At 39.9% G+C, this 25,690-nt stretch overlaps 2 protein-coding genes across 3 annotated transcripts in view; both read right to left on the bottom strand.

Moving 5' to 3' along the window:
- The window catches only part of fmn2a (formin 2a), a 43,695-nt gene extending 27,397 nt beyond the window's left edge, over positions 1 to 16,298 (bottom strand). The window contains exons 1-5 of the mRNA XM_029278319.2: positions 14,061 to 16,298; positions 11,196 to 11,359; positions 7,298 to 7,450; positions 4,982 to 5,748; positions 4,332 to 4,473 (exon numbers count right to left, since the gene is read on the bottom strand). Of these exons, the coding sequence (XP_029134152.2) occupies positions 4,332 to 4,473; positions 4,982 to 5,748; positions 7,298 to 7,450; positions 11,196 to 11,359; positions 14,061 to 16,266 (3,432 nt within the window). The 5' untranslated portion in view covers positions 16,267 to 16,298. The remainder of the gene's footprint in view (positions 1 to 4,331; positions 4,474 to 4,981; positions 5,749 to 7,297; positions 7,451 to 11,195; positions 11,360 to 14,060) is intronic.
- A 2,670-nt stretch (positions 16,299 to 18,968) lies between these two features.
- The window catches only part of chrm3a (cholinergic receptor, muscarinic 3a), an 84,740-nt gene continuing 78,018 nt past the window's right edge, over positions 18,969 to 25,690 (bottom strand). For both annotated transcript variants that reach the window (XM_020639153.3, XM_065959764.1), the window contains exon 3: positions 18,969 to 22,661. In XM_020639153.3, the coding sequence (XP_020494809.1) occupies positions 20,681 to 22,642 (1,962 nt within the window). In that variant the 5' untranslated portion in view covers positions 22,643 to 22,661 and the 3' untranslated portion in view covers positions 18,969 to 20,680. The remainder of the gene's footprint in view (positions 22,662 to 25,690) is intronic.

Below are 25,690 nucleotides of genomic sequence, written 5' to 3'. Positions count from 1 at the left end.
ACCCACTGTGATCCAGACTGAATGCTTCCATCAAAACCAGATCACACAGACCACAGACCCCTCAAACACCCATGAACTTATATCACCAGGCCCCACATTTCTCTGTTTTCCAGCTCAAACGAAATTTTCAGGGGACAGAGTGTACGTGATATAATGGTGAAAGGCTTCCATGGTGAGCCTGGGATCGCTAGTGAAGGTTAGCTGCTAACTGGTAGTGAATAAAAAATAAATTAGTCATGTTTAGTCCGCTAATACGACCCTCACTAATCTACAAACAGGTTAAAGTTATGTAAAACAGATTTCACTGGTTTACTGAAGAGCTTACTAAAGAGAGACAATCAGTACTGCGGTAAGGACAATTTGAAGTGAACGCTTCATGCCCACTTTTCTAAAAATAAAACAAAAATTTGAAACAGAAATGATTGTAGTTTATCCATGTTTGTAACTTGGAGCTTTAGCAGTGAATTGCTTAGCTCATTGAGACATTTAAGGCATTTTAAATCACTTATTTCAAGTAAGTAACTTTTTTAGTTTGTATTTAGTGCGATTAAAACCTTTAGGAGATACCATTATCTTTCATTTTCAGGCCCAAAAGATGTCAGCTAACTCCAGAACTTGCCTGAAAATCATCAGGTTCGACTTTTCTTCAGGTATTGCAGTGATAGCTGTCAGCTTAGTTGTTGTCATATTATCAATAGTAACTTCTTACAAGTATTTCTGATCAAAATGTAGTCCGTGAATTCTCCTCCACTCAGTGGCAACACTATGTTTCCAGTCTACCAAAGCATGATGGGAACTTTCACTGAAAAATGTGTAATGTAATGAATGATGGGAGTGGGGAAAAGAAGTGGAGAAATACATAGAAACAAGTTAAGTAGTTGAAGGCTCCATCTTTTAATGTAGGGTCTGCAGAATTAGACTGTTAAAGCCCCTGGATAATCGGATTAATGGAACGTTAATCTGCGGTTTATTTACCAAGGAAGTGGTCGATGAATTGGGGGACAAATTAGCAAATGAATCATTAAAATAAAAAACTGTCATTAGGTGTAGCCCTCCAGTCCTCCTCCGTTGACCTGCTAACAGAAATCGTCCTTCATACATACAGGTTGGAAACTGAAAGCATCTTAAACTGTATGTTAGCATTCATCTGACATGAATTGAAATTGCATATTGCATCTCAAAAATCCAGCAATAGTCTAAACATTGGTAGGTTGATCTCGAGTGCCAAGAAAAAAAAAAACCCAAACTTCCATCTCAAACCACAAACATGTCAAATAAAGTAGCAAAACATTATTTAACTCCATTTCACCTCCATTTGAAAAGGACAGCAACATATAGTGTGAGACAGCTCCCTTTTTAAACCTGTCTGCACTCAGACAGCAGGGTCAGCACCTGACAGCAGGTGTCTCTGGTAATATTTCTCCCCATTACACTGACACTGATGTCAGCAGAGGCCTCTAAATTGGTAGTACTGACGTCAAAGCTGCTCTCTAGTGGTGGCTGTGGAGAGGACGCTTGTGTCCTCTCATCAGAAAAACTGTTGAACTAACAACACACAGGGGAAGAGCTGTACTGTAGTAGGAGATGGCAGTGATTGTGCTTCATTAGAAGGAAATGTCAGAGGTCAGCTCCAGCATGAGGTCAGTCAGTTTTGAGTGTGCTTTTTAAATTGATTTTATTATCTTCTGCATCGTTTTGTGTTTATGAACTTCCACACCAATAGAATGCAGAAAGGGTCGAGGCACTTCAACACCTGCCACCTCTTACAATTCAGCCAAACAACTACAACATTGTCTGCTTCATGATGTTGTTGTCAACTTACTTAAAGCTCTATCAGTCAGAACAGCACACAATAGAAAGTTTTATTACATTAGAGGACACTCATTCTGGTTGTCCTATATCCCTGCTGAAGCAGAAGTTTTTTACCTTTTTCCTGTCTCTCAGGTTTTAAAGAAACCACCTGACCGCTCAGAGAGTGTCAACATGCTATGTGATGGCTTTTTTTTATGGAATTATTGTGATGGATTAAGTCACAATACTTATCTGCTGTTTCCCTTTGGTGTTGGCATTGTTTTCTATTGAATAAAAGTTGCAAGATGAGGTTTTTTTTCTCTCCTTTTCTGATGATTTTTTACACTTGATGGTTGATGGTGGTGACATTGAAGATTACATAATTCTAGAAAACATTCAGCATGGCAAAGGTTTCACATGGAATAAGACACTAAGAAACTGGGGCACTGGATAGCCTAGAGCATTGATCCCCACAGTGAGGCGCATGCCTCTAAGAGCAAACCTGAAGTTATGACAGGTGAGGGCGCGGCAAGGCTAAATAAAAACAATGCACATCGTTTTGTACTGCTAGCAAAGAATGGCTGGACATTGAAGATGAAGTAAGAGTAGCAATCTTACAGCAGCACCCCAGACTTGAGAAAATCTGTATCACAAAACAAGCCCGAACTGTTCATTGAAATTATTGCAGGTCGGGAAGTATACATCTTAATTTAAAATGTCATCATTTTCATTGAATTTTTAGGGAGTTGTTTATCTTCAGAGAGTCAGGTTTTAAAAGAATCTGTTTAAAGCAATGACTGTTGTTAAATGTACAACATTTGGAAGTTTCATGTTGCAGTATCACTTTTGATTGCTTCCTCTGTTAAAGCCACTTGTTAGTTTTTTCAGTTTGTTGTCACACTGAAGTAACTATTCTGTCATTTTTGCAGTCAATGTTTAAGATATATTCTAATAAATTATTGTTTGTGAGCGTGACTCACATTGTGTTTACTGTATATGGATATATGTTTATGTGTCGATGTGTATGGTGAGGGGTGGGGGGGGCTTGACAATATTTTCATCTGCCAAAAGTTGGCCCAGCAAAAACAGTTTTGGAACCACTGACCTAAAGGTTACATCACACACCCCATGTACAGAGGTTGTAGTCCTCGAAGCAAGCAGCCGGTGTTAGACTCCGACCCTTGGCCGAATGTCAATCCCCAATCTCTCATCCACTCTCCTATCTATCTCTTGTCCTATTATCCACGATTAAAAACATAAAGGCCCAAATAATCTTTGAAAAAAAAGCAATAAGAATCCGTGGATCATCAAGTGTCAGAAAAGTTGTTTTGATGTATTCCTTATGGATGAACTTAGAATATGTCAAATGTCATCACTATTTTGTGAGACTTCACTGTTTTACACAACATTTAAGCTCAGACAAATAATAACTTTTAAATTCACAACATTTTTGTTTTTCAAATCTCTTGTAGTTTCTTCATGGGAATGTGAGACTTTAAGAAAAAAATGAATAAGCCTTTAAAATACAAAAAAAAACCTTACTGTGACCAGTTACAAAAAAGTCTCCTACAGCCTTAAGTGGGATAGTGCTTGTCTTAGAGTAACTTAAATAATGCCACTTTAGAAATTTTAAAGAAACTAGATAATACGTCTTTAGAAAAAAAACTAAATTATATATCTAGTATTACTTTTATCGTTAACATTTTGATGGTAGAGGAGTTAAACCATGGTTAAATCAATCTTAAATCAGGTCTGGAATTCAACTGGAACCTTTTTGCAGACAGATTTATGTTTTGTTGTTATATTTCAATTCATCACTACCCATAAACTGAGAGATTTCCCGACAGCGTGACTGCCTCTGAGCAACATTTCATCTCAGCGACTGCCGGGTCTCTATTAGAGGGGCTGAAATGTTTTTCTCTGCTGCAACGTTATTTATGATTTAAGGCACATAATGGGGTAAATAGTACATTTACATAAAAATCTTGACTGGAACAGCTTTAAATTGTAGATCAAATAGTTGACTTGCAGATTGATGGAGTGACATAAAGGGCATTGGGGAGGCAAACATGAAACTAAGTCATACAGAAAGCACAATGGGAGGAACCACATCACGATATACGGCTCCCAGGCTTCTCCCTCCCCCACTTTTTTTCCTCCCTTCTCTCAATAGTCATCACCGTCGTGAGGTTTCCTCACCGCACGCGAGACTTTGGCTCGGTGCCACTGGATGGTCATGGGGGAGTCGGGTGGGAGCCAGAGCTCACACCACATAATCACTGTCTGGCTGTAGCAGTTCCTCCTGTCACTCAAAGCAGCTTGGAGAGTGGAGAGACGGAAAGGAGCGGGGCATCGGATGAGTTACAACAAAGATTGGAAAAAAAACCCTGAAGAGGGTCATATTTGGTGGCCAAGGAGACGCAAAACACAAAACACACACATGTATAAGCGCAAAAAAGATATTTGTGTTTGTTTGACGCATATAGAGACAAACACAAAATGACCAACACATAGAGGAACAACATGAGAAGATACTGTACCTGCTTGGCCTTGGACTTGCTGATTGTGTCCGAAATTGGCTTTTTCTTTTCCTTAACAGCACTTTTGGAGAATAGCTCCACAAATTCTTCAAAATTCACACTTGGTTCTTCGATTTTCTCCCACACAATTGAGCCTACGGGTCTAAAGACAGAAGAATAATGAGAGAATTATCTACAGTGCATATAGGAAAACTCTAATTAGCCATGAACGGTTGGAAAAAGTCCACTCTGATGTTCAAATTTATGCTGCTGATAATTCTTCATACCCTTCTGTTTTTTTATTATCACTCTTGTCATTTCTTTCAGAGTAAAATTAAATACACTTGTGGAATAATTCAGGCTACGAATAATATTTAGCATTCAGTATCAACTTTCACTCTTGCAAGTAAATCAGGTAGCCTATTCCTAGATGTTTATTCAGCAAAAATACCGAGCCCTTTTAAGGAATGAAAACCCTGGTTCAAGTCTATTCAATGCTGACCACAATGCCTGGACTACATCACTTGTATTTTCCACAAGGTTACCGTCACAGTGCGTGGGCGATCTTTATCTTAAGTGGACAAGCTTCCTCTCAATTCTCTACTGTTCAGAGAATACCTGCGTGCAAATGATCCATATCTATCTTCACTGTTATAACAGCATATCCTTACTTTTTAGCATGGAGCTGTATGCGGGTCCAGTACAGCGGCTTCATTGGCTTGGGGGGCTCGATTGCTGCCTTGGCAGGGGCAGCTTCCTGAACCATCATAGAGGGCATGAGGCCTGGTGGAGGTGGAGGCCCAAAGCCTGGGGGTGGGGGTGGAGGAGGGGGGCCCATTCCAGGTGGAGGGGGCGGCGGTGGAGGGCCAAAACCAGGTGGTGGAGGGGGAGGTGGAGGACCAAAACCTGGTGGTGGAGGAGGTGGAGGTGGTGGTGGACAGGATCCAAGTCCAAGTAAGGGAGGGGGAGGTGGTGGTGGAGGAGGGGCAACACCTCCTGGTAAAGGTGGTGGAGGAGGAGGTGGAGGAGGGGGAGCACCACCAAAGATTGGAGGAGGAGGAGGAGGTGGTGGTTGGAGGCTGCTTTGAGTCTTCTGCTGGCACATGCAAACAAAACTCTCAGATTTGGGGATGGCGGATGAAACAGAGGATGACACAGCCCCTGATCCTCCGCTGGAAGGCACAAACTTAAACCCGTCCTCCACGGGCGACGTCTGCACAGATATTTCCTTACTCGTCTTTGCTAACAGCCCTCTTCTCATCTGTGAGGCGTTGTGGCTGGTAGCGCCCGGGGCTCCAGCATTAGCCAAGGAGGCCTGCTGGCCCTGCAATAGAGCGATCTTAATCCGCAGGTCATCGATGGTCCTCTCCAGCTGAGGGATGAGACAGCTTTCATCCTCTGAGGAAGACTGACCTGATTTCAACCTGCATGATTCTGTCTGTCAGCAAACAAAAATACACATAATTTAGCAAGCAAACACATCAGGGTTAAAAACTTGAAACTGGAGGAAACCAAAACAACAAATCTGTGCTTTTCCTTTATGAAACTATCCAATAAAGCCTTTTTATTTTTTTGGAAAACATTATGCCAAATCTGCTGTTAAATCTTAGACACGTTCTCATTCAATATGTAGCACTTTATTAAAACTACATCACCCACAACTGAGGCAGCGAAGTGACACAGTTATGAGCCGAAGAAGGGTCAAGAAAGTCTATTAAGTCTAGACAACATCAGACCTCTGGCTCCAGTCTGGTTAGTGCAGGGATGAGGGGATAGTGAGGGATTTGACCCGAGAGACAGTGAGTCTCGTTGGGCCTCACATGGGGATGGTCCGTGTCTACTAGCAAAATTCCCCACTTGTGGTTACATCGTTGGCTCTTGAATGTTTAGGCAGTATGGACTCATTCTCATTTATTAACGCAGCTGGGAAACAGGGAGGTTCACTAAGCTATTGTAACAGGTCTTTAAAGACAAGCCTGACCTCTGGTGGACAAAGAAGAACTTACAGCTGGGGCTCACTGATTGAGCCAAATTATAAGTAACAAAACAGAGATTCAGTTTTCTTAAATCTTTGACAAGTCGTACAGGTCTTGTAGTTCCAGATTCAAAATCAAGTTTAATATGCATCCCTTAATTATCCTGTATAAATACAATGGAATTGCATTTCTTAAATATGTGGCTTTAACTAACTAACCTTCCAATCTTACGCTTTAATTCCACCTTTTCTGCCTTTTATTTAAAGTTTAATTTTGAGTAATTTCTTTAAAAAAAAAAAAAAAAATTGAATGAAATCACTCCCACAATTCTTTCTGTGTAGCACAGAAGAAAAACAAATTACTGATTTAAGGATGAGGAAAAACACTTTATAATCCATATACCGTAACTTTGATCTAACAATGGCTTCATCCACTTAGTATCCTGCACAATATGCAGGACCATTTGCTAACTGTGTGTGCTGAAAATTATACAATATTCTCTTTGCATCTACAGTATACGTTTAATTTGTATATGTGGAATTAGTTTAACAGTAATTATAAAGGACATCATGTAAGAGGCAGCCCTATGCTATAAAATACATTCACAATTTCTCAATACATGCATAATAAAATGCAGGAAAATGTTTTTATAGTGCATGATTAAACTGAATGTACCATTTCCAGTCATAAATGGATTGTAAAGATAATGGTTTTGTATATAGAGTTTAATTCTAGCAGTAAACTACCAGCATCTTCTCATTAGTGTATAAAGCACATAATTAAACAAGGAAGCAAACATAAACGTTCCAAATACAAAAGAACAAACCTAAATGGCTATTTCCTTATTCATGACTTCCTATATGTATTTATGTCAAAGGTAAATAGAAGGAAGGTGATCTCTAATGTTAGCAATAAAACAGAGGCTCTACTATAAATCTAAGCAAACCCTAAACAGAGTGTAGACAGGGTGAGCATGCTGTAAAGCATTTATAGTTAAAGAATGTAACACACCTGAGAGTGGAGGGCTCCTGGGGTCTTAGCTGATGACTGATTTAAAGTGGATCTGAAGCTCTGCTCTCTGCCTGTGGTCCGCCCCCCATACAGCTCCCACAGGTGAGAAGACACTGGCAGGCCTACAGTGGCCCACGTGTACAGCTGCTCCTCCTGCACACAGATAACAATACAAGTCAGAGCATATGCTGTAAATGAGGTTAGATGTTTGTGCTTAAAACTACAAGGTCCCACCAGGGACTAGTTCCAACTATATATAGCAAACAGTGTGTACAGATGGTGGGATGTACCATAATTAAAGGTTAATAACATCCGCCAGGGGTGGGAGCGATATGGTTACAATATCTGAAACTTAATGTGTGGAAACCATTAATCATCTTGCCTTCATTGATCCTTCATGAACCTTATATTCCCCCCACACACTACTAAACAGTCTGGGGAAACAGACAGACTTCATTTATTAAGTAATGATCAAAACTAAGCCTAATAACAAATTGAAATAATTACATCTGCATTCATTCTAACACCCCCCCCCCCCCCCCCCCGACTATTTAATTGGACCAATATATAATTACATGAATATATGTATGGAATACCGAACTTAACATGCATTGGCATGAGACTGCAGAGCTTTGCAGCAGCAGTTTTCAAATTGTTCTAAACTTTAAACTATATATATATATATATATATATATATATATATATTACATCAAATTATAAGTCAAAGATAATACAAAAAGGTACGCTACAACTATCATCCACGACATAGTTAGGTTCATTCTGAGGACCTGGTTGTAAAGGTGTTCTTAAAAGTGTAAAAGTGCTTGATGAAGTTATTCCACAAAATGAATAAACTTCCTTTGTTTTTCTTTCATCCTTGGAGGTTTCATTTTCCCAATTACTGCAGAGCTTATGGTATAGTAAAGATACATACAAACACGTGTAAAAAGGAGGATGCCGATTTAAACTGAGTTGTTATATGCTCATTTATTCATTGCACAAACAGCTATTTTTTAGCTGAATGAGGTTGATGGACTTTTCAGTGTAAGGGGCAGAATAAGAAACACATCACTCTAAGTGTGGGGAAAAACAGGAGATGAGAGAGAAGGCTGGATATTTTAAGACAGGAAAATGGAAAAAGAGAAGACAAAGGTGCTGTAGTAGGTAATGAAATTAAAGATGGAATTAAGCTAAAACAGGAAAAATAATTTGAAAGTTAAAGGTGAATGTTTTAGTTGAATAGGTCCAAGAGATCAACTATGTTTTTTTTTTTAAAAAAGGGAGATCGTTGTGAGAAAGAAAGCAACAACAATGACATCCTACTGTGAAAAGAAACAGCAAAGGTTATTCTTGGTCAAGTTAAATAATGCAGACTCCGGGCCAAGTCCTACACTGAAGTAGACAGAGACTGGACACAGACACAGACACACACAGACACACACACAGACACACACACAGACACACACACACACACACAGACACACACACACACACACACACACACACACACACAGAAACAAAAAAAAAATCAACAAAAGAAGAGGGGGCATCAGTCCAATCCTGACATGGAGAGCTTTTAGCTGGGGAAGAGCAGACTGAGCTCAGGGCACGTGGAGTGGTTACATAACACGGTCAGCAGATGGTCTACGCAAGCACAGATCTGTGTGTGTGTGGTGTGTATGTTTGTATTTGTGTGTGTGACTAAGAGTAGTGTCACAGGGACTGCTTTAATCCAACCATGCAAGGAAATGCCTGAACATGTACAGTGTCCTAGGCTCTCCTTTTATAAAGGAAGTAGTACACATGTGGCATGGTTGTACATAAAAAGAAGTGCTCTTCCATTGTGGTAAATTGCAACTGTACAAGAGGGGAGGAGAATAAGACGCTTATTTAAGGGATGCATTCATTTGAACACCTCAAGAGCATGCATGATCTGGTGTGTGACCTCTTTTTTTTCTGTTCATATGTTGTTGTTTGTACTGAGCTATGCATATTGCCCCTTTGTGTTCTTATGAGCATGATAAGTAAATGTCCATGCACGTTCGTCTGTGGGGGAGGTGCACTGAGCAGCCAGCACTAATCTGTTTACTTTCATTGGTATTAAACTGAGAAAAACAACAAGATCAGGAGTCTAAAGTCAGGGTCATCCATAAGTCCCCATGGTCGTACAGTATGTTCCCCACAGTTCTTTATTCACTTACATTTAAGATATATGTACACGCTATCTATGCAGTTATAGTATGAACACAAGAATGGGGGAATGACATTTCAAATGCAGTTATCTGTGTTCAATGGTTATCAATGTTTAAAAACATGTTTAAAGTGCACTCCCCACAGCCAAGCTAGCAGCTATGTTAGCCTAAACTAAGATAAAGCAGAGCCTTGAGCTAAATACAAACATCAGCATGCTAGCATGGTCATGAAGAGAGCATAAATGAAATTGAAAGGTCTTCTAACTGTGTGATATCAGAAGACTAATGAGCCCGGGAACACACTAGCAGCTCAGTTAGTCTGTTCTTAATGACACAGCAGGGCTTTATGCTAAACAGCCACTAACATTAGCATGCTAGCACGGTGATAAAGACTAGTCTGATGTGTTAATGGTAAATAACTTATGTTTACCATAAAAGCATGAGAGCATTAAAAATCGCAAAGTACTTAAAAAAAAAAAACACAAAGTACAGTTGAGGCTGAAAATATTTCGAATAGTTTTGTGGGTATTTGCCATGTATGTAGAATACAGTTCATTTGTTGTAGAGATACGACAGAAAAAAATATTAACTCTAGAAAATCTTTAGATCACAGCGAACAGTACGATTCATCCTACATGTCTATTATATTCATGGCTACCTCCCAGTATTTATCACAAGGTTTGAAAAAAAGGTTTGACATGCCTGAAATGTCAGCTGTGCATCCATAATGGTAGTGTAGGCCAAATTAACATAAATTATAATAGGTGGGAAATTCACATTTTTTTCAGCGCCATATTTTAAAATCAGGTATCTCCATTAATGCTCAAAGCTTTAATAGCATCAATTACTCAGGCTAGTGAGCTGCATTTCAAATCCACGCTTAGTTAATATAAAATAAGATCAGTAATATACACATAATGAAGCTAGTGAGGTTCCTATCTCTACTAGAAAGCAATATTGCTCATGCCTGATTTTTTAAATGTACCAACATGTTATTCAGCTGGGTGGATCTATGCAGCAACAAGGATAATTTGATAGAAATGGCTCTGAAAGTGGCTGTGGTGAACTGTTCACTGTGAACATATGAGATTATGTCTGAGCCAAGCATTACTGGGATAGAGAATTAATGATTCATGAAGTTAACTTCACATGGTCAGCCTGTCTTACATGCACATCTGCTCTCCATATAATTAGACGTCTATGGGAGGAATCACAGTAAAACAGCAATGGATATAGAAACACAGATTGGAACAGCTTTGCATGAAGCTGATGATAGATTACTTTGAGCTTCTGTACATTCTTGGAGGTTATCATTTGATAGGCACATGCTCTCTTTTACCAGCCTTACCAGCTTTAACAGCCCTTGTAAGGCTTTTCCTCAGGAATAAATTGCAATGAAAAGTTAGTTTAACAAATGGAAATCACTTTGACTTCCAGCCTTTGGGAATTTCATCACAATCTTATAGATTTAGACAGAAATAGAGCTGGGTACAGTAGCTGCAATTATTGCTTCTTGAAGTGTAAAATGTTGACCTTTCTATTCGTAACATTTGCAATGGATCTCCTGTAGTAGGCTAGCATAAAAATCAATGCTGCACAGAAATGCCATCTCTCCTCTTCTTTAAAAAGACTTGATCTGGACAAAAACCTCTGCGAAGTCAGTTTATGTTAGGGTGATGCGATGCAACTCAAAAACAAGGTCTTACATTGAAGACTGTGGATACAGTGCTTCCACCATGTAGCTCTGCGGTGCTGTCACTGAAGGGGTGCAGCAGACCTTGGACCAACATTCGGTGACAGAATTCCTTCGCCTCCTCTTCTGCAGAGCCATCTCCATGATGCGTGCACAGCCGGTCCAACAGAGTGCGACCTGAGAACAGAGGAGAAGTGAAGCGGAAGAATACTAATGAAACAACAGGCTCCAAATTTTTTTATGCTGGAGAAGGATATTCAGACAAATGAATGTACGTTCTTGTACTTAATTTTGGATAAGTCAACATATAAAGTGGATAACATGTTATCTATAGCAAAGACTAAAAGAGAAAATTCTCAGTTTCAGAAGTGATAATTAAACACCTACACATGCAAACTCTCTTCACACCATTTACATGTGGGTGATAAGACTATTGGTGTTACTGTTCAGTGCAAAGATTTACAAAAGCTAAATGACATTCAAAGTACAAGTTAGCAGTACATCTAACTGTATTCTTTCCTGTTTTTAAAATATGATGTTTTGGTGGATGAACTTGTGTACGTGTTACAGGGATTATTCGTTCTAAATGTACAGTATATATAATGCACTGAAAAACGCTGTAGATTCTGTCTGATTATTGAATGACAAGAATGGTCATGATCTCCAGATCCCTGAGCAGGTTTTGGATCCGAGATAAGGAACAATCTGCTTTTTTCCTCAAAGTCAAACCATGACACAATGCACAATCACACTGGGTTGATATATTTTTTAAAACATGTGATTCAGGAGTAAACACAGAATGAATGAATAAGCTAAGTCATATGACTCAGTATCCTGTGGTCGATGATTAGAGTGCTGGGGGCTTCAAAATTGTGTTTAGTGAATTTTGTGATGTAATCCACACAAACAAATACAACTGTTAAGACACACAATTTACTCTAACATGAATCCAGAGTCATATCAGGTCACTTTCAGTCATTCAAAGACTGAGTTATGTAATCGGTTTCAGTGAATGTGTTATTTTCTAACAATTTCATGGGATTTTTTTACTTCTGCACTTGACTTCGCATTTTCCAAACCCCTCTTCTCTCCTTTCACATCCTTGGACATACAGTAACCTCTAAAACTCCTGAACTGATCAGTACAGCATACCGCATGTCCTAGCATGAAATGTTACACAGGTCAAATGTTGCTGTTTGGGGGCATTTTAGGTTTATTGGACCTCCTTTACTTGGCTCCAGTAAATACGGAATGCAAATGGTTTTCATATCATGACTTATTTTTGTCATGCAGATAAACTGCCACTTTGGTTTAGCATCCACAAGTGTAGACTGTGTGTGTGAGTGTGTGCATGTGATTTTTTTGTGTCTCAGACAGTGGAATGAGAGGATGGCATAGCCTCGGGTGGGTGGCAGTGTTGTCATTTGGTCCTTTGATTTATGGGCAAGGGCTCAGACATTGGAGAGCAGCTGAGCTTTTGAAAGGCACTACAACAGACATGAGAACAAAGTGTCATTGTTTTATGAGAACAACCCTTTTGTTCTGAAGACACTTCTCAATAAAGAACCACCACTGTTTCATCATAGTTTTCATGAGCTTGAAAAACAACTTTGCTATTCAAGATGTCATAATGTGTGTAATGTCATAATTTGTAAGTCATTAGAAATTAAATCACGGGGCAATTACCATAATGATTTCACAGCACCATTGCATAATAACTTAATCTAAAATGAGGATGGGGCTTAAGACCAAGCAAATACTAGTTAAATCCACCCCATCAGGGATTCCAAGCAATAAGGAAGTACTTTTTTCCCACTCTGGTGCTTTGTGAAAGCAGAGAAGTATTTTGATGAAAATGATTTTCTACCACATTGAAGGGGAGTCTTGTGGACAAAAAACAATAGATTATTCCTGTCATCAGGTGTGGCTTGTATTGACTAAAATATGATCATGTGTATCCCATATGTCACAGATCTTCAACGTTGTCAACAACAACGAATAATCCTCTCTAAATCCAACCATTAAGCTAGTGATATGTTCGAATAATTTTGTGTAAACTTGTCTATTTTGATAAATTTGCCACAACAACAGTCGTGACTGGATAAAGTTCACACAAATCAAATTGGTTAATTTGTTTTAATTACTTGCCAAATAACACAGTGCCCAGCTATTTTATTTTAACTACTTACTTTTTGCATGAGCAAGCTTCACTTCTACAGTTGGGTCCAATAGTCATTAAGCCGAATTTTGGCTTAATGACCATTAAGAAGCTGATATAAATTGTTTTAGTCTTTTTAATTGGATTTGGTGACAATAGAAACATTTATATTATCACCAGCCTAATTTTTGTTTTTGGTCTTTTTGAATATCCATACTAAGACTGGGGTTTAATATGGGCTTCATCCAGAAATTGATGATAAAGCATTTTTGTTCAAAATTTTACAGGTGCCTCTTCAATCACAGTTTCCACTGGGGATAGACATTCTGGCACCTTTCCATTCATATTTTCCTCCATCCATGTAACATCCCATTGGTTCAAGTCAGCCCACTCCCTTCCGGGTACATACCATCCAATCATTAAGCCCCAAAATACCATAACTTCTGTCCTACCTTACTAGGGCCAAACTAGCCACATCTCAAAGTAAAAAGTTGTTATTTCAATAAGTTTCAGCCACTACTAGAGGCATACATTGCCATCCAGAATAATTGCCATGATAGCAAGCATGTGGGGGGTCCATATGGCGTTATGTTACTTATGAATATTGTATAAATTTTAATTATCAGTAATTATTTGGAAAGAGATTAGGGTATTATTAACAGTTCTTGATCTCCAGGACATGTATAAACAGTTCAGCCACCTGTGTGATATGTGACTCACCAGAGAAGACATCAAGGTAGGGTACTGTGGACATGGAACTCTTCCTTCCATGATGTGCTCTCCTGGAGCCCAGAGTCCAGTAAGTCCCGCTTGCTTGACTCTTTTCTATTGTCTCCGGCTCTGAGAATTTGTCTCCATCACACTGCCTTGCTCTAAGCTCCTCCAGCTCTGTGAGCCAGTCCGTGGACGCTCCGAATGGCCCGGCAATGGAGCAGGACCTCTGCTTGTGCCTCCTAAATTGTTGGGCCCTGCTGGACTCCACTGCACCAATGGTGACATCTATTTTCCTGGGCACATTGGGGCTGGTAATGGGAGAGCCAATTGGAGAGGTGAGTTGCCTGGTAGTGGTCTTAACATAAGAGGGGTGGACTGGAGGGTAGAGTTTGACAGTGGACGGGGAGGTTGAGGACTTCCGTCTCGTCTGAGAACTAGGGATGATGTCCGGTGTTAGCTGGCTGAAAGACATACTACTCTTCCTCCTTTTCAGTGACAGGAAGTCACGTCTTCGAATGTCTTCCTCCTCCCCCTCCCTCTCAATTGACAAGTCCATGCTACTCACACTCTTGTGACACCCAATCGGCCCTGCTCCTGCCACCACAGGATCCAACCTGACACATGGCACACACAGAGTTCCTTGACCATTTGGGTGCAAAACGGGACTCTCCAGGTCATCCTGGGGCTCCTCAGCGCTCTCATATGAGGTGTTGGTGGTGGTGGTAGTTTCATGGAAGCTATATGTGCTGTTTGTTTTGGGGAAAATGCTACCACTGCTTCTTTCTGTGTCTGGTGTTGATGATGGTGGACCACTCCCACTCAAGGATCCTGGACCAGATGAATTCCTTGATATGGGTATTTCACAACTGTCGTTCTCTAATTTCTTATTCTCTTCTAGAGGCACACATTCTCTGGCAACGGTGGGAGCGGAAACATCTGTATCCAGATCAGAACACAGCTCAGATGGTACTTTCTCAGGGGGTTTGTCCCTCTCAGAGATCAAACTTTCAGCCACCATTTCCAGTACCTTTTCACTGGCGACACATTGGTCTCTAATGGCCTGCTGGATGTCGGAGAGCAGGTCTTCATTTTCAGCAGCTGCTGAGTGAAAACTGTAGAGGTCAGCATCGGAGCCTGAACTTGTTTTCCTACAAGTTTCTTCTACCAATGAATGGTGACTGTCTGCAGTCAAGTGGCTTGGATCGCCCTCCACATCTGATAGAAAGCCAATCTCGTCAGCTGACAGACTCGCCTCTACACCAGGCTTGAGCCCTGACTTGCCCAAGGGTGCTGACCTGCCATCTTCCAGCATGTCATCCTTGGACAACCCCTTGGCCTTCGATAAACTCTTCCTAATCTTCATGCCAGAAAACACAGAACCCTTCGATTCTGACTTTGACTTCTTCTTATTGCTATTTTCTCCCCCTCCTTTGCTCGACTTACTGTGGGACTTTTTGGATTTCTTGTCCACTTCCCTCTCATCAGCATCACCGTCACAGGCCGCATCCCCTGCTGCTCCACCATTTCCCGCTCCTTTCTTCTGCTTTGCCTCCTGGTTCCCCATGTTCCTGAACAAGCGGACACCCTTGGCTAACAGGCCATGTTGCTGGGGTCGAAGCTGCTGGGCATGCTGTGATTCCTCCGGGGCTGCTACTAATGCTGGATCTCTGTTGGTCAGAGCCCTTTCAGAGCTATCTGATCCCTGCTGTCTGCCCACCACAGTTAGAGGCAGCTGTGAGAATGATGCTGCCTCCCCCAGTGCTGCTGATGCTGATGATGAAAGTAGGAGGAGACTGGCACTGACAGCCGCGGGCTCACTACCACTCACTCCCCGCTCTCCCTCCCTCCTCCCCAGCTCATGCTCGCTCACTCTCTGATCCTTCCTCACTTTTTGCTCCTCCTTTCTATCCCCATCTGCTCCTGCACGCTCTGCCGTCTTGCATAACGGGCTGCTTTTTGAGCGAGCAAGGCGTTGATGCTCTGGAGTGCTCGGTCCTTGTCCAATTTCGACCGCAGGGGAAAGAATGGATGCAGGATGCTGCTGCTCTAAAATGCATTGTTGATGCTGCTGTTGTAGATTCAGGAGTGAGTGCTGTTGTTGTTTCCGGAGGATGTTGGTTACACTGCTCTTTCTCCTGCCTTTGAAAGTGGTGGTGAAGAAACTCTCTTTAAGAAAGGGCATTTGGGTCTCCACCGTCTTAATAGTCTGCATGCTGAACACTGTGGCTACATCCAAGGTGGTGAAGATCTAGAGAGGTTAAAGTAAAGAAAAAGGAACAAGTTGAGATCATATTGATGCATTTGATATTTAAGCTTAGCGTTGCATAACAAAAAGAGAAGGCATTCTGTTCAAAACAGTATCATAAAGGTTCAAGATAGGGCCAAGAGGGTGTTAGAAGTCCTTGTGTCTTTTTGCCATAGAGAGTGTACATTTTGTAAAGGTTATTATAGAAAATGTTTTTTCATGCTTCCATTTTTTCTTGGAATTCTTGAAAAAAAAATCCCATCCAGGTCCTTTAACTATAATTTCCATTGCAGGTTTCCACTCCACAATATGTGTCTATTATTACTACCAGACAAAATATGAACGCTAGACTGTGATTAACATTATTCATAATTTACATTAAGCTATGTTTATAATCACTGAACTGATTGGTCTATACATCAACTAGATAATTTAAAGCAACCAGTCTGAAGAAAATTAATCAGAAACTTTTTTTGATAACTTTTTTTTTGCTTTTCAATTGTCAATCAAAGGAGCAAAAAGTTTCAGGTTCCATTTTTTTTAGATTCAAACATCCCATCCATCTTTAATGACAGTGAACCTGATATCTGTCAGCTAAAGGGGCTCAGTTTGTGTGACGCTTCCCTATGTTCTTACATTTGATAGGATAAACAAATTATTATTTCTAGATAGTAATAATGATCCTAATAAAAATAAAACAGTTTGAACTCTTCAATATTTTTTTCAGCAAATTTAAATAGAAATTATTTTGGAATTTTTGTTCATAAAGATATTACCTTTTCAATGTTCTCATTTAATTTTGTGAATACCTTTTGAAGCTATCAGTGAACAATTCCCTACTAATTCAAGTATCAAGGCTGGAATCAAGGCATGAATGATTATTAATGCCTATGAGTCTATTACAAATGCAGCTAAGCCATTTAACATGAATTAAAACAATGTTTTTCACACTTAAGTCAAAAGTAAGCAATTGAATTTACCTCTATAAATTAAGTGAGGAAACACACACAGAAATAAAGAAATACATTTTAGATATAAGAATTTTACTCAAAAGGAAAAAATGCCAGCTCACAAATCTTTAAAAAGTTTTTTTTGAGCATTTTCATCTGTTCTTGGATAAGTTACACACATTAAGTAATCACACAAAACAGTTGTAGACCAACTAGCTGTATATAACTTTAAATGAAAACAGTGTGGATAAGCCTGCCAGTTAGATTTTTAAAATATATATATACAGTATTATAAAAAACACAGTACTTGCCTGACTGACGGAGTCTCCTCAATGATGCAACACTGACTGAAGAAAACAACACAAATGAGTGCTTGTCTTCTCTTATGAGCCACTCCTTAGCCATGGGTCACATGAAGTTGGTATTTTTCTCATCACATGTCTGGTTTTCTTGGCCATCTCCTCTTAACGCTGTCTGAGACTTCCCCTCACTAACTGCATTATGCTTCATTGTGCATAAAGAACTTTGCAACAGTTAAAAAACACATCTGATTTTATTGAGGTCCTGGAGGGAATGAGACGTATTGTGTTCATGCTGTGTAAAACAGTGGTGCAGGGATCTTATTTAAATATTGATTAGTAAAAGGCCTCCACCTTCACACGAGCTATTTGACATTTCATTCAGTTTAGCTTTCCAGTTTGTGTGAACCAGTGTGCCGACTTTTAAAGCCCGCCCTTTAATCAGTTAATTTGTTTCAGCTGTGTCCTCTCAACATGAGCAGGTACTGATCATGTCAGTGATCCCAATGTATGATAAAAAAACAAACTGCATACATACAGAGCATATAGACAGAAAATAAACATCCCACTGACTAATGTGGGATGCCCCGGGTTCAATCCCTGGCATCTCAACTCCTTTGGGGGTGGAAGTAGCTCAGTCTGTGGGGACTTGGGTTGAGAAACGGGGGTCGCCCGTTCAAGTTCCGGTGCGGACCAAAAGAACATGGAAGTTGGTCTGGTAGAGGTGAGAGGTGCCAGGGCACTTCCTAAGCACTGCCGAGGTACCCTTGAGCAAGGCACCAAACCGCCAAACAGCTCTAGTACGCTCCCTGTGTAGCAGCCCCACTGTGACATCTCTCCATTAATGCATGTCCACTGGTCCTGTTTGTGCATCTGGGTATTTTGGGGCCTATGTGGGTGAGAAACATTTCTCTCAATAACGGAGTGTAAACTAGAATTTCCCTCAGGGATAAATAAAGTATGTAAATATAAAATAAAATAAATAAATCAAATATGATGTCTTATCAAAGAGGTAGCTACTCTCAAAACAAAGGAAAGGCCTTTAAATCCAGGGGGTTCTTTCAAGAAGCATTCAATTATTTTGAAGCAGGTTTGGTCAAAACAAACATAACCAAACAATTGTAGCCATGATAATGACAAACAGTGTACACCAGTCTGCCACCTTTGAAATTCACTATTCTTACCTCCAAGATATTGCACAGTTGGACTTTTTATGGCGATTTACTAACTTAAAGCAAAATTGCTTGTCTTTGGTTGATGGCATACAACAGGTGTGAGTGTACAAGTGTCAAATGTAATCAAAGCATTACAACAACAAAACATATTTATGCTAGGTAAAAATTAAGATATATTATTAATTTAGACAATAATGTAAATAAAACAACGTGACTTGCAACAGGAAAGTTTAAGTCAAGTCAAGTCAGTGTTTTGGCTGTTTATTGACTTCAAATATATAAATGAATATGAATGAATTAAATTTAACAAAGATTAGATTTTGCTTGACAATCGCAATGTGTAAGCACAAATATCTCATATTATGATGTAAATGTTTTTGAGCTTTAGCACACCGAGTTGAAAGCAGTAAAAATGTCCACTCATGACAGGCAAGGAATTTAAACATTTCTCTTTTTTTCAGCTAATAATATATGCATATGTGTGAAAATACAATGTACTTATTTGTCATTCACCAGTTGTCTACATTTAGTATTTCCACTGCCTTCAAATGTTTGGGCCATGTAGAAGATGGACTTAATAAAAGAACAGCATGATGTGCAATACAAGTTTAATTTAGAATAATATTAACTTTTCTTTGTGTACATGCTTTTCACCCATTTTCTGTAAAGTAAATGAAACAGTGTGAGCAAAAAAAAAACACAGAATTTTAAAATATTGTTTCTTTAATTGCTTTTTTGACTTCATTTTGGCAAAATTGGATAGTGATACTTCAATGCAAAAGTTGGACTTACATCAATATAGCCCTGACAACAGGTCTTTCTAAAGCCACTAGAGGCTGCCATTGCTCTACCAAAGATGGTGTCCTTTTACAAAGAGCTCCACAGATGTACAGTATCATTTTTTAGAAATGGAAAAGGTATTGTAAAATCAAAACACACATCTTTATAAATGGACATATTTATGTGTGCAATAAATCATTGTGTATCAAGTCAGAAATATCCAAATGTACACAAAGAGAATATCATCATCGTATAATCATAACTTGTGACAGAGAATTGCAAGTACATAAAAACACAACCAATGTACTTTTTGTCTCCACCATAAAAACCACAAGAATTACATTGAACACAACAGCAGTTCACTAACCGTGGTGCCACAAAAATATTCACAACTCAGATCATCAGAAGATTCATTTTCAGACTGGCTCAAAATCTCAGGAATATCTAGAAAACCAAAGATGAATATCACAAAAATAACAGATCTCTGTTGACTGGAAGTAAGGACACAATTTAAGAACTTTTTTTTCATATTCAATCAGACACAGGAAAGCTATATCCACGTAAAAAGGCAATTTACAGAAGTTCTGATAAAAACAAATGCCAGTCAAGAGGATGGCATGTCAAATCAGTACAATGAAGAAGCCTAGGAAAAAAATAATTTTCTGTCTTGGATTTCAGTAACGTTTTACAGATACACTGTTTTGTTTGAAATGCAAAACCACTCTGCACATTACAGATCTAGCTACCCACAGAGAGAAATGATAAGAAATGTGAATCCCCCATCCCCTGACAAAGATATCCTCTACTCTTTTGTCAATTGCACTTCAATAGTTCCCCTGCAAAGCCCTTTTCTATCATTTACCACTCAGTTCATTTTCTCCTAGCTGTACCTGCATGTAATGGTAAACACTTCTTCAAGGACAGAGGGACAGTTTTCATCTCTGGACCCCACCTAATACAACCTTTTACGCACACACACAGCTTTGCTAAATGCACAAACACATACCTCAAGACCACCACAAAGGATTCCTCTGCTTGACATACCAGTATAGAAATACATCAAGAATTTCTAAGCAAAGAAACTCCACATAAACATCAATAAGGTTGTCCCTCCTTTTCCTTGTCCTATGTTTAATCTTTAGATCTTGTGTTAGCAACAGTCCAGACTTTAAGTCCTTTACGTGGACTCCCTGGGGATCCTTTTATGGAAGACCACTGACTGCCTCTGCTGGAACTGCAGCTTCCTCCTTTTTTTCTGATCCCAGCGACACATCAGTATCATCTTAAAAGTTGTACGGAAAGTCTTGTTGCACAAAGCATAGCACATTGGGTTAACTGTGCTGTTGACGTAGCACAACCAGTACCCTACTTCCCAGAGGGTTTCTGGTATACACTCTTTGCAGAAGGCATTGATCAACACCATGATGTTGTAAGGTGTCCATGTGATGATGAAAGCAAAGAGGATGGCACTGAGAGTTTGAGCAGCCTTCTTCTCCTTCACTAAGGACATACGCTTCCTCTTTGTGATCTGTGTTCGAGCCCGGGCAGCAAAGCGCTTTGCCAGAGCTGCCTCTTTGAAAGACATTGGGACAGAGGGAGATTTAGTTGCGGTGCTGGTGGTAGTACTGTCAGTGGTATTGGTAGTAGTTGTTTGGGGACCATCCAGAGAGCCTTTGTTAGAGTTAGACTGGATGGTAGGCATTGACTGAATCTTGCGTGAGCAGAAGCGTTGGTGATAGTTATTTTCTAAACTGTTTGTTCCCTCACTATCGGGAGTTTCAGCAGTGGTGTTGGTGGTGAGAGTTGAGATGCTGTCCCGGTTATACTCTGCTCCCCTGAGAGGATCCTCCTCTGAGGCTGCATCCAGATCTTCACATGATGTAAGTTGAGAATTTACAGCAGCTTTTATACCAGGTAGGCTGAGAACAATAGAGAAAATAGCATGACTCTGTGAAATCATCTCTCTGCCCCCACAGTCCTCATCTTCTGAAGACCCAGATTGGTCCAATGACACTGCTGCATCAATGTTGTTCCAGCTGTCGCTGCTGCTCTGGTCTGGATCACGCTCGCCCTGCCGGATACTGCCTGGTCTCCAAGAACGTACGCCAGGCCAGCAGTGGAAGCGGCCAACCAGGTCCCGACATGTGCTCCTTCTCCTGGACAACCTGGTCAGTTCGTAGCTGCTACAACTTCTAGAGCTTCCTGTCTGGTGGACAAAACGGGCTTTGCCTCCCCCACCATTCCCACTTCTGCCTACTATCCCACCACGGACCCCTGAACCTTGCAACCCAGCTAACTCTTTTGAACGGTTCTGGGTCTCCTTGTAAATGCGCCAGTAGAGAACACTCATTATTGTCACAGGCAAGTAGAAAGCTGCAATTGCTGTGCAGAAGGTGATAGTGGGCTCGGTGAGGAACTGGATGTAGCATTGATTTGGGGGTACTGTCCTTTCACCCTCAAAATACTGCCAAAGTAGGATGGCTGGCGCCCACAGAATAAGAGAAACAAACCAGGCTAGGCCTATCATGATCCCAGCTCTCTTCGTGGTTCGCTTGGCACGGTAAGTCAAAGGCCTTGTGATCGAAAAGTAGCGATCAAAGCTGATGACCAATAAGTTCATAACTGATGCATTACTGGCCACATAGTCTATGGCTAGCCACAGGTCACAGGCCCAGTTGCCCATGGCCCAGTAACCCATGACAAGATATGCTGTGTAGAGGTTCATGGAGATGACCCCAATGATGAGGTCAGCCACAGCTAAACTCAGCAGGAAGTAGTTATTGACTGTCTTTAGCTGGCGATTAACTTTGAAGGAAACCACTACCAGGATATTTCCGATGATGGTAACCAGTGACAACATGCCCGTAAGCAAGACAATAAGAACAACCTGCCAAACATGTCCACCGCCCAGGGAATCAGGGGCCACAGTTCTGTTCCCATTTTGTGAGTCTAAAGTCAGGTTTAAAAGTTTGCTGGTGGAAGTTAAATTATCATCCAGAGAATTCACATGAAAAACCAACCAGGGGCCACTGCCAGTTCCTCCTTGGTGGAGAGCATTGGATTGTGGGTAGGCTCCGCCTGCTGGGGTTGAAGAGTTTGCAGTCAGGAAGAGACCGGGGTCTGTGCTGTTTGAGCTCATTGTTAAGTCCTGGCATATTCTAGAGAGAGGACAGAAAGGCAGAGCGATAGGGTAGAAAGGGAAAGACAGGGGGAGGGAAGAGGGACTTGGCACAGAAGGAGAAAGAATGGGGGGGGAAGGATAGAGTGAGAGAGAGAAATTAAGAAAGGACACATTAATACAAATAATTGACATTCCTATTCATATCCAGTAGGTGATGCTAGAAACCTATTCTACAAAGCAGGGTCAGTGGGAAGACACAGATGATTGGGTCTAATTGTTCTATCCTGTTTGACAATCACTGATAACTCAATTTGTAAATCCTCTGTTTCCTCGCTGTAAATGCATTGCTTGCCATATAGAAAAATTGTAACATTGTAACATTTGAATCAGCTGGATGACTGCAGATGACGCTTGTTTCTGAACACCCAGCCAATTGCAAAGGCATTTCTTTTTTTTTTTTATCATAAGTGTGGGGATTGCCACTTAAATGACATTAAGCCTTGGACATGTTTTTCACTTGTCAGATCAGTGGTGCGGTAAAACTGGTGGTCAAAATTAAACTTCTTTGTAGGTGTCAGCTCTTGCTTTATTTCTTCTGTCCGTTGAATAGTTTTCTTGTGATAGGACTATGTTTTGTGATTATATTTTGTAAGCTTTGTTCATTGATTTTTCTAAACTATGACAATAAGAAAAAACACATTCATTCACTAAGCCAAAGCCTGAAATAGGACACTTAGAAAAAGTCTGGCTACATATACTATAGGCTATACCATAAAGAACTCATCTTTAAGTATTAACCTACACAAAGCACAGGTAAATGAACTCAATAAGCTCTCCAAGACCTATGATAATTTTCAGGATACAGATTCCTAATTATTTTTTCAATATAAGCAATGTTGCAGACAGGTTTTAAGGCAGGGAAATCTACCTAAGGGCAAAATCTAATGGTGAAATTGAGAGAAAATCACACTGCAAGAGCTAACCGGAGCATGATTCTGTTGACTATGAGGTGCAGTTTGGTATTTGATTGGAGATTGTGACAGAAACACTGACAACAAACAGAACATCCTGCTGTTTTTGTCAAAGCAGTTCTTGATAATTGGATAATGACATCAGGAACTGCCATTTTGTAAAGCAGCATGTGTGATTCAATTCAGGTTTTGCTGTGCAATCATTACTAATTACTGTGGGCTTTTGCATTTGCATGTATATATTTGGGTTTGTGTTGACACACATGAAAATGCCTGTCAACAAATTAAGTCAAGTGAGAAACACAAAGATAAAAAACTAATATGTGGAATATTATGAAAATCGACTAATTATGATGACATGGATGTAGCTCAGTCACTTATATTCACATTGCAGCAAATTAAAAGGTGAATGTTTACACGAGTGCTGTCGTTTTTCAAGATCTGTTCAGGATGATATTATGATGTACTTTTCTTTATGTTAGGAAACTGTTAAGTATCACTTTCAAATATGACAAAAAACTGATTGATTCATTTAAGATCAACTGTGGTTGATATAACAAAGTGCAGCACAAGACCTTGGGCTCTCTTTTATTGTGAAATCCATGAACATGGTGTTCTACCGTTAAGGTTTACGACACAATTCATTTTAAACCTGTCACCAACCTGAGCCAGCAAATGTGAAGGGGAGCAAATAATGAGCTGTTACCACGGACAACAAGTACAAATATCTTACACCGCATACACAAATGTACTAACAAATACATGTGCTGACCACCAAATGTGACCCAAGTAAAACAACAATTTCATATTTCACTATTTCATCCAACAGAAGGTATTTTGGGGCACCTGATTCTGATGTTGCATGGAGCTATTAAAGAACCCATGTAGCCAGAAGCAATCCACAAAGTTTGTGACAGCAAGCAAACGCTACCACTGCAGTTATCAGGAGGTTCACTGCTATCCCTACTGGACACTTCACTGGATCCATGCAACACAGTAAGAGTTTGCTTGCACACATGCATTACTTTGTTAAATAAGCATGCACATACTTCCATCCTTCACTGCATCTTATCTGCACTGAATCATAATGTACATGCACACAAACAAACATTTTAAAAGGACATTACAACTTCATTGCAATGAAGTAGAGTATGTGAGAAACAAAACAAAGTGTAGATTATTACAAAAGATCAATCTTCAGATGTCTGTATAACAATAACTTCTCTATTCAGCTAACTGAAAAACCTCTTTCAAATACAAAGCCTAATTGTAGCTTTTGATAAAGCAAATTCTTTTGAGCATATGAGGTAGCAATGTGTTGCCAACAAGTGTTTAACAGCTTTTAACTAGGTTATGAGAACAAAATGTGCCTGTGTAAAGAAAACAGAAGTGGAATCATTTTAATCTGCTCCTTTGACTAGTTATAAAAAGAGAGGTTTGCTAAATGAAATTAGAAAATCAAACAATGGAATTCAAATCAGACAAAGTAAAGAACAGTTTTTAGCTTTTAGTATTTTCATTAGTTTTTGTCTTATCTCTCTCCTATGCTTTCCAGGTGCTGCTCTCAGCCTCAGTGCAGCAAGTATTTAATCGAACTATGTTCACTTTCCAATCAGGTGCTGAGTATAAAGAGCAGGAGAAACATGGCAGCCAATGCCGATGTGTCATTCAACCCCTTCAACATCACTTTGCACTAGTGCTTACTTATGGAGCTATTATTGTGGCAAAATTATTTGAAAATACTTACACAGATCCCCAAATGAGTGTACATTTGTGGCTCTATTCACGCATTTGTGGATCTGTGTACGCATTTAATATATTCAAATAGTTTTGTCACAATAATAGCTCCATACTTACTCTTTTTGGCAGGAAGGGTATCTTTTCCCGAACCTTAAAGTTGTGTTGTTGTTGTTGTTGTTGTTGTTGTTGTTGTCGTTGTTGTTTGGTTAATATTGTTTTACTTTTAAAGATCAGCTTATCTGTTGTCTGTGATATTGACAGAAACACACACAGAAGATGAAGAAAATAAAAAGCATCAGGAGTGAGCAGACGACCACGACCGAGCAGCGACCGAGCAAGTACCGGCAAAACAAAA

This window comes from Labrus bergylta, chromosome 10 (assembly GCF_963930695.1).
Source record: "Labrus bergylta chromosome 10, fLabBer1.1, whole genome shotgun sequence".
Taxonomy (NCBI): domain Eukaryota; kingdom Metazoa; phylum Chordata; class Actinopteri; order Labriformes; family Labridae; genus Labrus; species Labrus bergylta.
This window is presented reverse-complemented; position numbering and strand designations above follow the sequence as displayed.